The 15633-nt window shown below is 54.0% G+C and overlaps 7 protein-coding genes across 7 annotated transcripts in view; 4 read left to right on the top strand and 3 right to left on the bottom strand.

The window, feature by feature from the left end:
• Positions 1-263: 263 nt before the first annotated feature.
• QBC33DRAFT_442333 (uncharacterized protein) lies at positions 264-1100 on the top strand (the record flags this gene model as incomplete). The annotated part of the gene is made up of 2 exons (XM_060424182.1): positions 264-343; positions 428-1100. 2 exons carry the CDS (start codon positions 264-266, stop codon positions 1098-1100), a joined length of 753 nt encoding a protein of 250 aa, XP_060289187.1.
• Positions 1101-1318: 218 nt separating this feature from the next.
• On the bottom strand, positions 1319-4160 carry QBC33DRAFT_442361 (uncharacterized protein; the record flags this gene model as incomplete). The annotated part of the gene is made up of 3 exons (XM_060424184.1): positions 1319-2139; positions 2258-3220; positions 3356-4160. The coding sequence occupies 3 exons, from the start codon at positions 4158-4160 to the stop codon at positions 1319-1321; spliced, it is 2589 nt and encodes an 862-aa protein (XP_060289186.1).
• Positions 4161-5207: 1047 nt separating this feature from the next.
• Positions 5208-6406, top strand: QBC33DRAFT_442747 (mitochondrial ornithine carbamoyltransferase; the record flags this gene model as incomplete). The annotated part of the gene is made up of 3 exons (XM_060424197.1): positions 5208-5552; positions 5609-6296; positions 6363-6406. 3 exons carry the CDS (start codon positions 5208-5210, stop codon positions 6404-6406), a joined length of 1077 nt encoding a protein of 358 aa, XP_060289185.1.
• Positions 6407-6487: 81 nt separating this feature from the next.
• On the bottom strand, positions 6488-7755 carry QBC33DRAFT_523011 (acetolactate synthase small subunit, mitochondrial). The gene is made up of 2 exons (XM_060426590.1): positions 6830-7755; positions 6488-6773 (listed from the first exon to the last, which is right to left on the bottom strand). Exons 1-2 carry the CDS (start codon positions 7624-7626, stop codon positions 6590-6592), a joined length of 981 nt encoding a protein of 326 aa, XP_060289184.1. The 5' UTR covers positions 7627-7755; the 3' UTR covers positions 6488-6589.
• Positions 7756-8303: 548 nt separating this feature from the next.
• Positions 8304-10374, top strand: QBC33DRAFT_554410 (putative kh domain-containing protein; the record flags this gene model as incomplete). The annotated part of the gene is made up of 9 exons (XM_060429511.1): positions 8304-8508; positions 8595-8827; positions 8979-9000; positions 9065-9117; positions 9181-9345; positions 9407-9615; positions 9670-10032; positions 10090-10294; positions 10351-10374. 9 exons carry the CDS (start codon positions 8304-8306, stop codon positions 10372-10374), a joined length of 1479 nt encoding a protein of 492 aa, XP_060289183.1.
• A 387-nt stretch (positions 10375-10761) lies between these two features.
• Positions 10762-12696, bottom strand: QBC33DRAFT_523001 (Mo25-like protein). Its single transcript, XM_060426589.1, has 4 exons — positions 12259-12696; positions 12142-12199; positions 11596-12077; positions 10762-11527 (listed from the first exon to the last, which is right to left on the bottom strand). Exons 1-4 carry the CDS (start codon positions 12364-12366, stop codon positions 11063-11065), a joined length of 1113 nt encoding a protein of 370 aa, XP_060289182.1. The 5' UTR covers positions 12367-12696; the 3' UTR covers positions 10762-11062.
• A 2252-nt stretch (positions 12697-14948) lies between these two features.
• QBC33DRAFT_554408 (uncharacterized protein) overlaps positions 14949-15633 on the top strand; it is a gene marked incomplete at both ends in the record, with an annotated part of 1386 nt that continues 701 nt past the window's right edge. The window contains one exon of the mRNA XM_060429510.1: positions 14949-15500. Coding sequence (XP_060289181.1) covers positions 14949-15500 — 552 coding nt within the window. The remainder of the gene's footprint in view (positions 15501-15633) is intronic.

Genomic DNA, 15633 nt, shown 5'->3' with positions numbered 1-15633 from the left:
GTTTGCTGTCCCTTGGTGAAGTCTTCTGTGTGAGGAGAAACCCTCTAGCTGCTGTGTATAAGAAGAGGGCACCGACCAAGGTGGACTACCAGATCTATCTATCTCCTACCCCTATACTCACCCTCAGGCTCGCTGCCTCTTCATTCACAATCAGCCAACGAACCATCGTTATCCCTCCAGACTTAACTGCTATTTCTGGTCCTCAAGCCACTTAGCTGCGCTCAAGAAGTTGCCGGCAACTTGGAATAATTCAAGTCACAGCCATGCATCGTATCGTCAAATTCATTTTGGACTATTCAGGTCTCGAGGTGGATTTCGTCAGGATTACCAATGCAACAGCAGAGTAAGAACTATCTCGCGCCTCCCCCCCTTTCGCATAACTGAGCAAAGCTTTCAAGAACAGCGTGCTAACACCGTCTCCCCAAAGCACCTTCGTGATAAGCGTCTCGGCTCTAGTGACCGGGACCGGACCCATCTCAGCGACAGTGTCTCCCATGGAAGTCGACCTCGTCTTCAGGGGCGCCCGCTTCGGCAAGCTTCAACTGCCCCAGATAATGACCCGACCCGGCGGCTCGCGGGTCGAAGTCCGCAACCAGACGGTCAGGGTGCTCGATCTGGCGGCCTTCCGGGCCTTCGTGCGGTCGGCCGTCGACGACGAGTGGCTCGTTCTGACGCTCGACAACGGGCCGTGCTGCGTCTCGGCCGTCGGCGTGACGGGCCGGTGCGTGTACAGCAAGGACGTCCGCATCCGGGCCATGGGCGGGCTGGCCGCGCGCGTCGTCGACGTCTCCGGCGTCTCGACCACGTTCCTCGTGACCAACCCCAGCCCCATGGAGATCGACCACAGCGTCAGCGTCTTCGATGTCCAGGGCGGCGGCGGCGAGGTCTTCGCGCGGCTCAGGGGCCCCGTGGCTATCAGGCGGGGGGAGTGCGAGGTGACCATGGCCATCAGCCGGGAGCCGCGGAGGCCGACTAGCAAGGACGCGAGACTGGTCGGGGTGAGGACGGAAAATGAGGCCTGGACTACCGACACGATCAAGTTTATCCAGATGCCGCTCGAGCTGACGGAGAGGTTCCTCTTATATTTCTCGCCTTTCTAGAAGTAGCCAACAAATAGCCAAACATCAACAGGGGGTTCTAGCCCATAATGTATATGTCCGAAAAAAGCAACGCATCATATTCTATGACATCCGTAGCACTCGAGTCAGTGCCTGGAGGAATCGGTGGTGCGCCAGCAGAAGCAATCTTTCCGCCATGGACTCCTAATAACACCGGCTATGGAAGCACACAAGCCAGCCCCTTGCGCCGGATTTATATTTCAGACCCGTATCTTTGCCCCAATTCCCTTTCCGATGTACCAGAGCGTCTCCTTCCAAGCTCCCAGCCGCACGCCAACGACGGCCTCTGCGTCTAGCTTCATTTGGCCGCCTAATGCTTTCCTCAACTTCTCGTATCCAACCGAGTCCAGGGACCATTCGACGGGGAGTTTGGGCGTCTGCGACGCACCGGGAGGGCACGCAAATGGCAAGCCGTACTCGATCCTCCCCACCGGGTCCGTATGATTGTAGTAGGCTGTCGCGTTGACACGCTCAAGGTACAGTGTGTTGTGCTCAAGGGGCGAGAATAAGGTGAACGTGGCGGTCGACGAGAATACGTGAAATGTGGCATCCTTGATAAAGTGGCTCTGCTCATTATCGTCGTCACCGGGGATTCTGAGCCGTGGCGCCGCAACGGTGAGATTGAGTCTCGACAGGGCATGGCCAACTTCAGGCAGGTAGGGTATGCTCCCTCTATGGCTTCTCAACGTCACAGTAGTGTTGAAGCCGGATATGTATTCAGAGAGAAGGTCCCGCCCTGTCTGGATACCTTTGTCGCCGCCCCTTGAGGGGTTCCATAGAGCCGACACCTTGAGGTTGGTGTTATTTCCAAGGCCAATGTCCAGATCCTCGGCAAGCGCTTCACCAACAAGGGAGCCGTTACTGATAACGTGGATGTTGATGGATGGGATATGGGCTGTATAAGGGGTCGGATTTGTGACATTGACCAGAGCCTCCAGCCTTATAGACCCAGGTGTGGTCTCGAGGATGGTAATGTTGCCAATCCTCGGTTCTAGCTCGGTGAGCGAGTTTCTCGGAAGAGCTTGAGAAATGTCAGCATGCCATCTGAAGGTAAGCATCCCCGCAGGGCTTGAAGACTAGACTCAACATGAGATCTATTCAAGTTGAAGGTGACTAACACTACCAAAGTGAAGACGGACGTTTTACTGGGAACTGGCCCTCGGCGGGGATGCCCTTCAAAGTGAGTGCCCCAAGAACTGTCAGCACTTTGACGCCGACATCGGCTTTGATATCCAAGATGACTTGCTCGTCACCAAATAGCAACATTTGTACAACATCGGTTAAGACATCGCTGTCGGTGACATTCAGGGGCGCGTCTTCTATTCGGGACTGGATTTTGAGTAAAGCCTCGCGGCCCTCCTTTGCATCTAGTCTTGTCGAGTTGGCCTTTAACCAATCTTGAAGGTCAAGCTCCCCCAGTTTATTCGACTGGTAGAAGACATCGGCGGTGGCCCGGATATCAGTGACATTGATATCGAAATTCATCTCGGATGGCAGGGCCGCCAGCACTTTGATGACCCCTGAAACTTTCGGATTTGCGTCCGGATCGTCCGGATCGGCCAAGGGGCTGGGAAGCGTAAATCGGACATCGGCCACGGAAAAATTGCGGACGAGGTTATCGAAGGACCGTCCGGGAAACGGAACGGGAAGTGTAATACTGGCCAGAATCTTTGCTAGCCAGCCCGGCATGTCGGCCCTCGGCTGCTCGGCGCCACGAACGAATACCGTCGCCGCCTCGCTGTCGAGGTATTGCTTCAGTAAGAGGTCCAGCGGGGACGAGTCAGAGTTGGGGCAGGCCTGTAGCAGCAATTCGGGAAGGCCTCTGATGAGGCCATTCACTTCGGCGACAACGTCTGACATCGGCCGCACGGCTACAGGCTCAGTGACAGCGTCGGCAACGAGAATGTAGGGATCGGACGGGCTGCAGCCAGATACGAGGATCTCAAATCCGAGTTTCGGAACATCAATCGAGACAGGATATTTGTTGAACGCCGTCAATGAGACCTCTGCGCCCATCCCTCGATTACCGTCGCCGGGGATAGGGACTTCGAGGAAATTTAAGCGAGTGATGTTGTATTGCGGTAGGTCAGACAGTTTCTTGGCTATGCAATCTATCAGCCAAGAGATCAAGCAGTGGCGGGACGAGCAAGAGAAATTGGATTGTGTTCGATTTTTTTTTTAAAAGAGCGATTTCTCTCCAAAATACAACGAAGCGAAAGAACGGTAGAGATATTGACCTTCAAAAGTAAGGGACTCAGAGATGGCGTGCGTCCCAAGGGGAATAATTCCGGACTTGAGGTGGACATCTGCTTTGGCATGAATCCTCAGCAACTCGAGCCTCCCGTCTAACCAGTCGTTGGCAATCGTCCGGATACCATTCGCGTCGCCAGGCACGAGTTCGGCAACGAAATCGATGACTGTACTGTGGCCATCCACAATGTCGATAACCAGCGGTGGCACGCTGGCCGTACCAAGTAGAATGTTGTCATACTCGGGAAGATAGACGGTGATATTGGTCTCCCCCGTACCCAGTTGTCTCACCATCCAGGTCGCGGCCCTGCCAGCACTCCTAACATGATCGTTCCTAACACGAGTCCCATCCAGTTTGAATACGGCTTGAATGCGAGCGCGGACCCCGTTCGATGTTATCGATTCGAGGGACAGACTCGTCGGTTCCAGAACAGCCGCCTCCTTGGCATACTCCTCGACCGCAGCAGGAGCGAAGAAGGCCACGATGATTATGCCAGTGGAAAACAGCGCAAGAATAACCATGGCGATGATGGAGGGTAATCGACTTGACTTCTTGGTACTGCTCTTTATTGATGATGCGTCGGTGTGTCGAGACCTGACCGATGCGGCGATCGAGGTGGCGTCACTGCGGACGGATTCATCCTCTCTGCCATCATACCGGACATTAGATCCGGTGCTTGAGAGAAGCGGTGTAGACTCGAATGAGATCTCCGAAGGTTGTATGGATGCTTTGGACCCGTCCTGGCCAGCGAGCAGCGGAGATGAGGCTCTGCCGGACGCTGAGTCGGACATGGTGATGGCGATCGCTGGGGTGGAAGGGGGATGGCGTTAACGTGTGCGATGATCTCGGCCAAGCCCCCTTTCAGTTCATGGCCAAAGATCTGCCTCGTGGACTTGCAAGAGGTGCTCTCAATCGAGGAAGCCGTTGTGTGCGTAATGTCTTAAATTAAGGTTCTAGAATGGAGGAGTGCTTGAAGGACAACAAAGGTGCCGATGTCGTCACCTGAAACCAAGGCATGTCGAACGTCGTGCTACGCACGTACCCCTTCCCATCGGTGCCTGGCTTCCGCCACCGAGTTGGTTGCGGCGCATAGGCCACCCAGGCACCTACGAGTACACGTATCTCTGCGCAGTGCATGGAGTACATTTCGGGGTCTCTGAGTCGTCCACGTGCTCCAGACTGAAGCAAACACAACCAAGCTTCATTGGGTATGGTAGGATTATAGGGCTAGCAGGGCCGCTAGTCTTCTTCTGTAGGTAGCGAGGATGCTCGCCTGCAAATGTTGATTACCTTTTTTATGATTGGCTAGCGCAACGACAGACACAGACTTAACTCTGAACATATCGATGAAGCAAAAGGAGGATGTCCTGACTTCGACTTGACACTCGTGACAGAACAGAGGGCAAACTCCTGCAAGACGTCGGCAGCTTCCAGATGCCAATATATCGAACCGGTGGAGAGGAGTAACTTCATAAAGACGCCAACCTTCCCCTTCTTCTCCTGGTAGGAAAGGCTTTGCATCCTTCCAAGTCTTGTCGCAGGTACCTTGTTCCTCCCTCTGCATATCACTCTAGCCCTTTTCATAACGTGGTTTGGCGGTCAAATCTCTGAGTCAAGACCTCTCTCACACCGTTAGACGTTGTGATGGGCAGGTCATTGGCCTTCATGAAAGTCAACTTGAGCTGACTCATAATTCATCTAGTTACCTGAAATGTATGAATCCGAGTTAGCAGCCTTGTCTTGGTCCTGGTTCAGTTTCTAACTCGCTCACAGCATCCATTGGTTTCGTCAACTTGTTTTGCTCAGTCTTCCCTTGATTACTCTCACCGTCCACAACCATGCATCGGCCAACATTTCGCCCCGTCCAGATGGCCGTCAGGAGTGCTCAAACCAGGGCCATGTCCGGTTCTGCAACGGCCCCTCGCCATTTGATGTCAATCAGCGACCTAACTCCATCCGAGTTCACCTCCTTGGTCCGCAATGCTTCCAATCACAAGGCAGCTGTTAAAGACGCCTGGTCTGCCGATGGTACGCCCCAGTCTCTGAGTGGGACGTTGACGGGCAAAACAGTGGCCATGATGTTTAGCAAGCGTAGCACTAGGACACGCGTGTCTACCGAGGCTGCAGTGGCTTTGATGGGGGGCCATCCCATGTTCCTTGGCAAGGATGACATCCAGTTGGGCGTAAGAGTTCCCCAACATGCTCCCGCGACTTGCACATTGGCTAAACCACCCACTAGGTGAATGAGTCCCTCCACGACACCTCCGTCGTAATCTCATCCATGACCTCGTGTATGGTGGCTCGAGTTGGCCCTCACTCCGATGTCGCAAACCTGGCGAAACATTCGTCAGTCCCCGTCATCAACGCCTTATCTGACGACTTCCACCCCTTGCAGACCATTGCCGACTTCTTGACCATCCACGAGGCATTCCCAGAAAGGGTGCCTACGGAGTCAAGTCTCGGCCTTGAGGGGCTGAAGATCGCATGGATAGGCGACTCGAACAACGTCCTCTTCGATCTTGCCACGGCATGTGTCAAGATGGGTATTCATATCTCTGTTGCCTCCCCAGTTGGCTACGGCATTCCCGATGCCATGAAACAGGTCATAGTCTCTGCGGGAGACGGCGTGGCGTCGCCAGGAAAGCTCACCGAGACAACCATTCCCGAAGAAGCTGTCAGGGACTCGGATATCTTGGTCACCGACACCTGGATTTCCATGGGCCAAGAGGTAGATGCGCAGAAACGGCTCAACGCGTTCTCCGGGTTTCAGATTACAAATGAGCTTGCAGAGCGGGGCGGTGCCAAACCCGACTGGAAGTTCATGCACTGCTTGCCTCGCCACCCAGAAGAGGTCGCAGATGAGGTCTTCTACAGCCCGCGATCTCTCGTCTTTCCGGAAGCAGAGAATCGCCTGTGGGCAGCTGTTGGTAAGTACAGACGCTTGTCACGACTATTACTTGTCACGGAGAACAACCCAATTGACGATCACGCAGCTGCGCTAGAAGGATTCGTCGTCAACAAAGGAAATCTGCTATAAGACGTGTGTCATGGTCGAGGTTTTGGGAGGGGGTCTGGGGAAAGAAGGAGGGCGATCGGAGATAGCACGCCGTTAAAATATGGCACAAAAGCAATGCTTAAATCAGTCCAATTACCCGCCAGTATGTACACGGAGTCCAAAAACCAAGTCAGGCAAACAGCAACCGAACATAAACCCAGCCCATCAGCCAGGCGGTAACTGGCTAGCATCAACCACCTCATCTGCATCCTTCACATGTCCGTCGTCCTCGTTAGGTCCGTACAGAGGAGATCGTGGCAGAGCCATTAGGCCAGTGCGGGCTGACTCCAGAATTCCGAAGGGGGCGATCAGCTTGAGGAAGGAGTCGATCCTGTTTGGCTTGGCAGATCTGAATTCATCAGTAACCGAAGGACAGCCCGATGAACTTGGGCGGATTCCACTTACATCTCAACAATGCAGCTATTTGTGCTGATATCTAGTACCTTGCCACCGAATTGGTGGGCGAAATAGGTGATGCTCTTCAGATGCTCGTGCTTGTGCCTCAGCGCCTCGCTAGCAGCTAGTCGGCTGGGATGGAAGTCCTTTGCAAGCTCATCCAAGCTTAGCTCACTAGTTTCGTTCTGAACCTCGGATTCTTGGTCGATAGCAGTTATCTCCCGGTGATGAGTGAGGAGCTCCTCGAAGTACTCTGGCCCAAGGATGTTGATTTTGGCCAGGAGAAGCTCCCGCTGGACCAGGGCAGCGTTGGTATAGTCCAAAACCGCCCAGACAGGCACCAGATCTTCCAATTGCCTCCGGGCTTGCTCGACAACGCCATCCTGACCAGTGAGCACGATGGTCATCCGAGAGAGATCCTCCACCTCGGTGCTGCACACGACAAGGGAGTCAATGTTGAAGCCCCGAGCTGCAAGAATTCCCGAGACGCGCGAGAGCACTCCCGGCTCGTTCTGGACAAGGCAATTGAGGACATGCCGTTTGGGCGGGGCAGTCGACGGTGTGGGCGTCTCGTAGAGGATGTTCGAGACGGCAGCCTGGGCTGACCAAGACGGTGGTGCATCGCTGATGGGAAGGGGGGCCTGGCGCCGTCTGATGGCTTTGTAGGCCATGGCGGAAGTCGAGCTGCTGCTAGAGCTGTATCGAAGGGCCACTGGCGTTGCGTGGGTGGGAAGAGCTGGGATGCCCCGAGCCGTCGGTGTGAGGATTCGCCATGCTGCCGACTTCAAGAAGCTTCGAGATGCCATTTTCCTGATCAATTAGGAGAACGATAGGTCCCCTGATCAGAATCGATGGGTCTCACAGCCACTAAAGGTGGAATAAGTTCAACTCAGCGTTTCGTGACTCCTCCTTTGACGGGCACTTGGAGGGATGAATCACCGCTGTGCTGGGATTAAAAATTTCGGCCATAATCGGAGTCTGGACCATTTGTGGTGCGGAGAAGTCCGTGCGCAAGAAGCTAACGGATCCTGGTTTGCACGTGAATCGATAGTGGAACCTGCACGAAGTACCTGGGTGAATTCCTGACGACCTAGGTTGACAGTCTAGGAATTGGTAGAAGGAGGCAGCGGCTAGTGACCAAGTTTTCAAGCACCTCAGTGAGCCAATTTTTCCAGCGCAGGGTAGAACTTATGTTGAAACGACTGGGTACATTTGAACCTAAGCCCGATCCAAGCGTCGAAGCACCTGCAGATGCAGGGATTTGACTGGCTGCTTCCCCGGAACCTGGAGAAAATATTGGTCCGAACCCAGTCCAGAGTGGACCCTGTACTAGCTGCTTGAGCCTTCAAGTTTGCGAGGCTCGACCTTGGAAAAGTCACAGCCCACCTCAATCTAGGTACCTACCTGCTCGGCACAACCTACAACACACGACGAAGGATACAAGTCGGAACAACTCACCAAATTTCCATGAGGACCTGACAGAATGGAAGACTCCGAACGGCGCAGCGTCAAGCGCTCCCGCTTTGACCAGACTGAACCTGAGCCAAAGCGAGCATCGCGATTTGACAGACGATCGCGCTCTCCACCTCGAAGGCAGGAGACCGCGCGAGAGCGAAGCCCTCTTTCCAAGGCGCGCAACAGCTCAACCCCGGATTCCAAATCTCCACTTGATCCAGCTGCAGCTGCTGGTACGTTGCCACCGGAGCAAGCCTCCATATTCGTTACTCCAGTCGTTTGGTTTGCCCGAGACTTGTCACTAATAGCATCATCACAGCTGCTGCTGCTGCCAGGATCAATGCCCAGCTTCAAGCGCGCAAGGGCATCCAGCATGTCGATGTTCCTCCTGTCAAGTCTAGTTCCCCGACAACTCAATCCGGCGACGTAAACCACGCCTCCGCGAATATCAATGGAGAGATGTATATTTCCGACGGCGACTACATCAAGGATATTGAAGTGAACGATCTGCGAAACCGATATCTTGTGACCAAAGGGTCAACCCAGAAAATGGTAAATACTCTCGGTTATCTCAGCTGACTCTCCAGCCCTGAATCGATTCTCCTCCCCCGTCTCTGTACGGGAATAGTCTTGCTTACTGAAGCATGATAGCCGTACAGGATCACCCTCTTTTGCCCCTGCTGACCTCGGCTGCTTGATATAGATCAAAGATGAAACTGGTGCCGGTACGCCTCACCTATAAATCCAGCCGATTTGAGGAGCCATAGTTGACCTATTGACTTTCGAAAGATATTACCACTCGGGGTGCCTACTATCCCGACAAGACTATGGCGACGCCAGCGGTATGTCTCTTCATCTGAAGTTTATAAGACACCACGGCTCACCATTTTTTTTTTTTTGTACAGAACCCGCCGCTTTATTTGCATATTACCAGCACCTCCAAAGAAGGACTTGAGCGAGCTGTTGCGAAGATCGAGGAACTGATGAAACAGGAACTTCCCCAGTTGGTCGACGAGAGACGCTTCCGCCGCAGAGACCAGGAACAGGTCGAGCGTGATGAGTTTGGCCGCGTATGTTTACCCTCCCAACTTTTCTGTTGCCGCCTCCCCTCCCGACTCTAATTTGAAACAGCGCAAATGGCCCGAGGAGAAGATCCCCATCGACCTTGAACCGATTCCTGGCTTCAACCTTCGTGCCCAGGTCGTTGGTCATGGCGGAGCCTATGTGAAGCATATCCAACAGGAAACCGGCTGCCGTGTCCAAATCAAAGGCCGTGGCTCGGGTTATGTTGAGCTTTCTACGGGACAGGAGAGCGAGGAGGAAATGTTCCTGCATGTTGCGTAGGTCTACCGCGCCCCGACGAAACTGACGCAACTTCTAACAATGCACAACAGCGGCCCAGACGCTCAGATGGTCCAGAAGGGCAAGGAATTGTGCGAAGATCTTCTTGCCAACGTGAAGGAGCAGTACGAAGAGTTCAAAGCCCGGCCACCTCGTAATTTTGGCGGCTCAGGAGGATATGGCGATCGATCGCACAACCCAGGAGGCTATGGCGAGCGGTCGCACGGCTCAGGAGGCTATCAGGGGTATAACAGGAACAACGGCTATAGCAACTCGCCGGCGCCTGTCGCTGAGGTGGCGACTGCTTCGCCCCCCGCAGCATCTGGCAACACCCCCGGTGCTGCTGATTATGCTGCCCAATACGCGCAGTACTACGGAACCTCCGACCCCTATGCCGCGTATGGTGGTTACGCCGCGTAAGACCAATCCTCAGCCATACCGGGCCGCGTTACGGGTTACTGACTTCCCCTTAGATATATGCAGATGTACCAGCAATGGGTTGCCGCGGCGCAGGCTGGACAACAAGGCGCTGCTGCTCCTCACCCGCCGGGCACCGCGGCATCTCCGCCCCCTCCCCCGCCGAGCGAGGCAGCTCCACCGCCGCCACCGCCTTCCGGCTCTGCTCCTCCGCCACCCCCTCCATCCGCCTCACCGCCCGGAATGGGTGGATATAGCTCGGTAGGTGGCTCTGTAGACTGCCCCTTGCTCCTCACGACTAACAGCCGAAACCCTAGGTCCCTCCTCCACCCGGTCTTTAAACCGCTCAAGTACTTGATTTCTCGAACAATCTCCCGACTCTCGAGGACAGTGTTTTCTATCCCTGATCAAAGATAGAGAGAGTTGTTGGTCAACAAATCCGTGTACCCTTCCTTGAATGGGGGACTCTCGTGAGACTGGTGGGGTGGCATTCTAGCCATGGTGTGGCTTGCCGAGATGCCCATAATTCCCATAGCCATGAGTCGTTATGCAAGATTTATTCCGGAATCCGTACCAGAATTCAAGTTCAGACAGGCGGATTAAACCGGGGCTTTCGAAGTGCTACAGTGACTTCTTCCACTGGGTTGTCCTTTCCCAACGCCAAGATCCAAGTAGAGACAGTTAACTGGGGCGAAAAGGAGGCAGCTCTGTCTACCTATTCCACTTGGTAGAGTATTGTGTATTTGTTTCTCGTGGCACATCAGGAGGATGGCCCCACTCGTGCGTGCTATGGGACAAAAATACAGCAATGGTCTCCCTACCTACTGCCTCCTAACCTCGCCAGAATCCCAAGCAGTTCCAATGATCGGGAAGCCCCGGACTTGTACTAACCCCAACCTGCCACCTACCCGCGGCGTCAAGGTAACCCAACATGCGACCGTAGCTCATGAACACCCCGGACTCCGAAATTCCTGCTATACACACAATCCAAATGCACCGTTTGCCGAACCCCAAGTCGACCTCGACTACCTAGCGCTGAGGTGCCACAGGCGTGGGAGGCATGTTCCTGATCTGCTTGATGAGGAACTCCCTCTCGTCTATGAACTGCTCGTCGTCGGTCCGGTCCTCGAGGAAGTGGGAGAGGAAGGTCAGCAGCTTGTCGCGGTTCATCAGGAGGATCTTCTGGACCGGGATGGACTTGTGCGGGTTCGCGACGAAGACCTTGAAGACGTGGAAGCCCTCGTACTGGACCATCTTCCTGTCGTCCCGGAGCAGGTTCATGCATATCTTGAGGTGTTCGCCCCTGTCGACATATGCCGTCATGACGTTGTAGTTGGACCTGTCGAGTAGGATCTCGCCCAGGAGCTTGATGGACTGCCGCTTGGTGACGTAGCTGTTGGATTGGACCAGAATATGATTGTATTTGTCGAAAAAGAGGTCGAAGTTGATGGCTAGATACCTGGGAACAAGGTCCTTGTGCCTGGTAAGGACTTCCTGGGGAGTAGCATCCATGTCAGCACCCGCCATGCCAGAGGACGCCGGCGAGAAGGGGGTAGACATACCCGGAATGTTGTGAAGGCGTCGGCCGCCACCTCGAAAGAACTCTTGTCGATCCAGTCGAAGAAACGCCAGAACACGCCATTCCCGCTCTGCGGCCGGTCCCTCTCTATCGCCATTATGCCCTGCGCGCTCGACCCCAGCTCGTCTCCGTCATCGTACAGGATGATGGCCGCGGCGGCCTCGCTCTTCAAGACCTCTCGCAGCACCGATCCGGCGGGGGTGGCGCTCTCCTTGTGGTCGTACCCCCTGCATAGCGCAACTAGGACCTGCGGCCGCTTGTCGACGACGTATGCCAGGGCAATTGGTTCGCTGTTCTCGGAGGCGGTCGGCGGGCGGAAGCGGAAAACGTACGAGAAGATGACCTGGGTGTCCTTCCGCGACTCGAACGGTAACCTGTGGAGGTTTACGGCGAGGAGGTAAAGGAGGTCCTCGTCGATTATGGACGTCACCAGCTGGTAGATCTGCTCCGGGCTCACATCTGCCTCTGCGAACTTTGTCAGTCCCCGTCCCGTGAGAGAGAAAAAAAAAGGAAGGCGGCTATGGCGTACCATAGGTCCCTTGCAGGATGGATTTCATCTGATTAAGAACTCTGGCGAGCTCCTCGGCCTAGGTAGGAAGGTGAGATTAACATTGAAATGCAGGTCGAGAGCTGCGAAGGAATTAACCTTTGCTGCACCAGCTGGCCCCTCTAGTTTGGTAACATGCTCCCGCGCCTGCTTCGGCAAATCAACAGTGTTGGTTCGTGTCCTTCCCCTTCCGAAGAAGAACGACATCCTGGACGGTAAGAGTGTCCTTTCGATGCGGTTCAGCCCCCTTTGGGAAGGAGACGTCGGTAGGCCGAGAGTCCTGGGGACCTAGGGAAAAGCAGAGTGTAGAAGCTCGTTCCAACTCAGCAGGCCATTGATAAACACGACAGGCTGTAGTGGCGTGGTAGGGAAAGGGCGATTGCCATACGGAGCTCACACAAAAAGAAGACTTTCTTTACCAGCACCTCGGTTTGTTTTGAATGAAGATTCGGTGCAACCACGCGGTGCGGCGCAACCCACAGGGGCAACGGGCGCTAGCTTTAGCTCGTCGTTAGAGCCTAACACCCGGTATTTATATACCAAACGCATATCCCTGCCCGCATAGTTAGTCTAGTACTACTAATGATGCCTGATATTATTGGCCTCCATTGGTCACGACCTAACACACTGATGCTGCACCCCGCTATTGTCCCCCACACTCGCCGAGCAGCCCTGCGATCGACTGCTGCGCGGCACTGGAGGAGAGTTTAGGGGTCCAAGGAAATTCGACCACAACCACTCACTTGCCCCGATCTTCGCAGATCTCATAGGAAGAGAATAACGCCTCCAGCCGCGTCTTTCTCATGGGAAGACGTCAGCTGTCAACCGGGGACGGAGCAAAAGGGAAATCTGCCAAGGTCATGTTGTCGACGACAACGTTCTGGAGGCAATAAAAAGCCATGTTCTGAAGCTAATTCAGTTTTCCTCATCGTTGTTCTCGGCCTCATCCTCCCCTGTCCTCGCCCAACCCCCCTCCCCTCGGAAAAGTGCACCCCCTGCAGCTTTTCAGCGAAGTCGCGGACTAGCCGGCCATTTTTGAAGTGTGGGTGTGGTTCCACCATCCAGCCTCGTCCTCCTCGTCCGCAGCTTGCAGCCCTGACAGCTGATGTGGCTGCTGCAGCTGCCATCTCCCAGTAGTGACCAACCTCGCCTACACTGAATAGACTCTGTGCCCTGGTTTCAATCCGCTGGGCATTTTTTGCGGGCCATCAAGAGGCAGATAGTGTATATTTGCAATGATGTGCTTTAAATAGGAAGAGAACAATATCTTAAGCTATACCTTCCACATTACGACTGGAGCAAGGGACATATACAATCGAACTAATACTTCGTCGCGGGGCAGACGATGAGCGCAGGCCAAAGCTATCACTAGGATGGTAGTGGAGGAGAATCGTGTGTCGATCACAACTCGACTTAGCACTAAGTATCGGCTGTGGAAGAGAGAGTTGTCATAACCCGGCGCTAGGTAATGGGTTGCACAAGTCTCCTCAACATATCTAGACAATATTTGTCATTTGAACAATCTCACATTAGTGCAAAAGTTGAGACTCTTTACCAATTATCTTATGTCTCTGGCGACCCAGTCGTCTCGAACAAGTAACTACGCTATCAAGCCAGCTACATGAATATGCCTTCAGAGTCTTTCACAACTCAACAACGCCTAGATTATCGGATTTAAACTGCACCTATTAGGAATAGTATTTTCTGTCTGGTTTTTTAGTTTTAATTTTTGTTTCCATTTTAAATGCTCTTGTTTGCGTCAAGTTGTAAATTTTTCAACGCTCTAAAAGCGGTGGCCAAAGTCGACAACGATCGAAGTGCGAAAGGGTCTCAACCAACTCTTGACTATTGCCGGTGTCTAGTCCCCGGCATCAGCTAAGCCAATGCCACTTTCTCTTCTGACTCGCCAGTGACTCTGATGATTCTTGACCACGACGGAGCTAAGATCAATGAACTGGGTGCACAGGAGACTACTGATTGCTCTCTAGCACAAAATTCCACTCAAGTAGGTCTCTAGTTTGTCTTTAGTACTAATCTAATAGTCGTGTAGACGTGGCTTGGGACGTGGCTTGGGGGCACAGCTGTTGCAGTCGCTTAGTCTGTTAGACCTTATTCTACCCTGGTTTGTGCCCTGAGGAATTCGCAGGTGGCTGAAGGCGCAAGCACTCCCAACTGAAATCACAATCCTGTTTGAACAAAACATATAGCTGTATCCTTGACATTCCACCCTGAGCAATGGAATGTGCTGATACACTCTGTTGTGCGCGTAAGGAGTGGTGGAGCACAGGTGATTCCTAGACCTGGCCAGAAAAGGATGGATGCCCGAATCTCTGAGAGTAGAAACCAGCAAGTTGGTGCTACAATGGGTGCAATTAATCACTCCTTATCCTTCACAAAAGATTCAACGTGAGAGAGCTCCCATGGTTCTTGGCGTTGTTGGTTTGCTTAGCACCAGTTAAGCAGAAGCCAAAAACCACGGCGAACAAGGAAGTCTATCCGCTTTCGGTATTGGGACGTTTTGACAAGCTCAGTCATTGACCTCGACTGTCGTTAGGAGGCTTGATAATATACTGCAATCTTTCGTCAGGGCTTTGAGAATGCCTGCTGCCTAAAACCAAACACATACCACGGTGAATACTCTGGGATCGAGGAGAGACTGTCTATTCACTATCATCACTATCATATCAATATAAGAGCACCATCAGAGACCGGCAGACCCTTTCCTCGCTACGTGATGAACTCAACCCCGTCAAGTCTCCCACGGAATCAGAAGCCTAACCTCAACAACCATGGCCAAATCCGACAGAGCTCCGGCCAACGAGTTTGTCCGGATCGCCCGTAGGGTGTACGACCCCTTGGGCTTCTCCAAGGGGTGCAACTTCATCCTTTGGTTCATCTTCACCGGTACTCTGATGGGCTTCATCCTGGCGAAGTTCTCCTACCTCGGCTACTCCCGCTTCCTCTGCAGCGAGAAGGGCACCGCCCCCGGCGAGTGCTACAACTACCGCAAGTACCCCCACGAGAAGGCCGGGATCATCCTTCACCTCGCCGGAATCCTCCCGGGCGGCTTCCTCGCCTGCTTCCAGTTCGTGCCCGTCCTTAGGCACAAGGCCATTCTCTTCCATCGGATCAATGGTTATATCGTCGTACTGCTCTCGATGATTGCCACTGTCGGCGCGCTCTTGGTCGCTAGGCATGCCTTTGGTGGTGGCGTGGAGACACAAACGGTTGTTGGCTTCCTGGCTATTATGTTTCTTGGTGCCATGACCATGGCGTACATCAAGATTAAGCGCTTGCAGATTGAGCAGCATCGGGCGTGGATGCTGAGAGCCTGGTTCTATGTAAGATACTCAAACTACCCCTTTTTTCTTTGGGGGGGGGGGGGGGGGGGGGGGGGGGGGGGGGGGGGGGGGGGGGGGGGGGGGGGGGGGGGGGGGGGGGGGGGGGGGGGGGGGGGTGGTAGGGGGTTGGTGA

Source organism: Phialemonium atrogriseum (genome assembly GCF_030411735.1).
Source record: "Phialemonium atrogriseum strain 8032-3 unplaced genomic scaffold QBC33scaffold_1, whole genome shotgun sequence".
Taxonomy (NCBI): domain Eukaryota; kingdom Fungi; phylum Ascomycota; class Sordariomycetes; order Cephalothecales; family Cephalothecaceae; genus Phialemonium; species Phialemonium atrogriseum.
The sequence above is the reverse complement of the archived record's forward strand: the minus strand, read 5'-3'. Positions and strand labels throughout refer to the sequence as shown.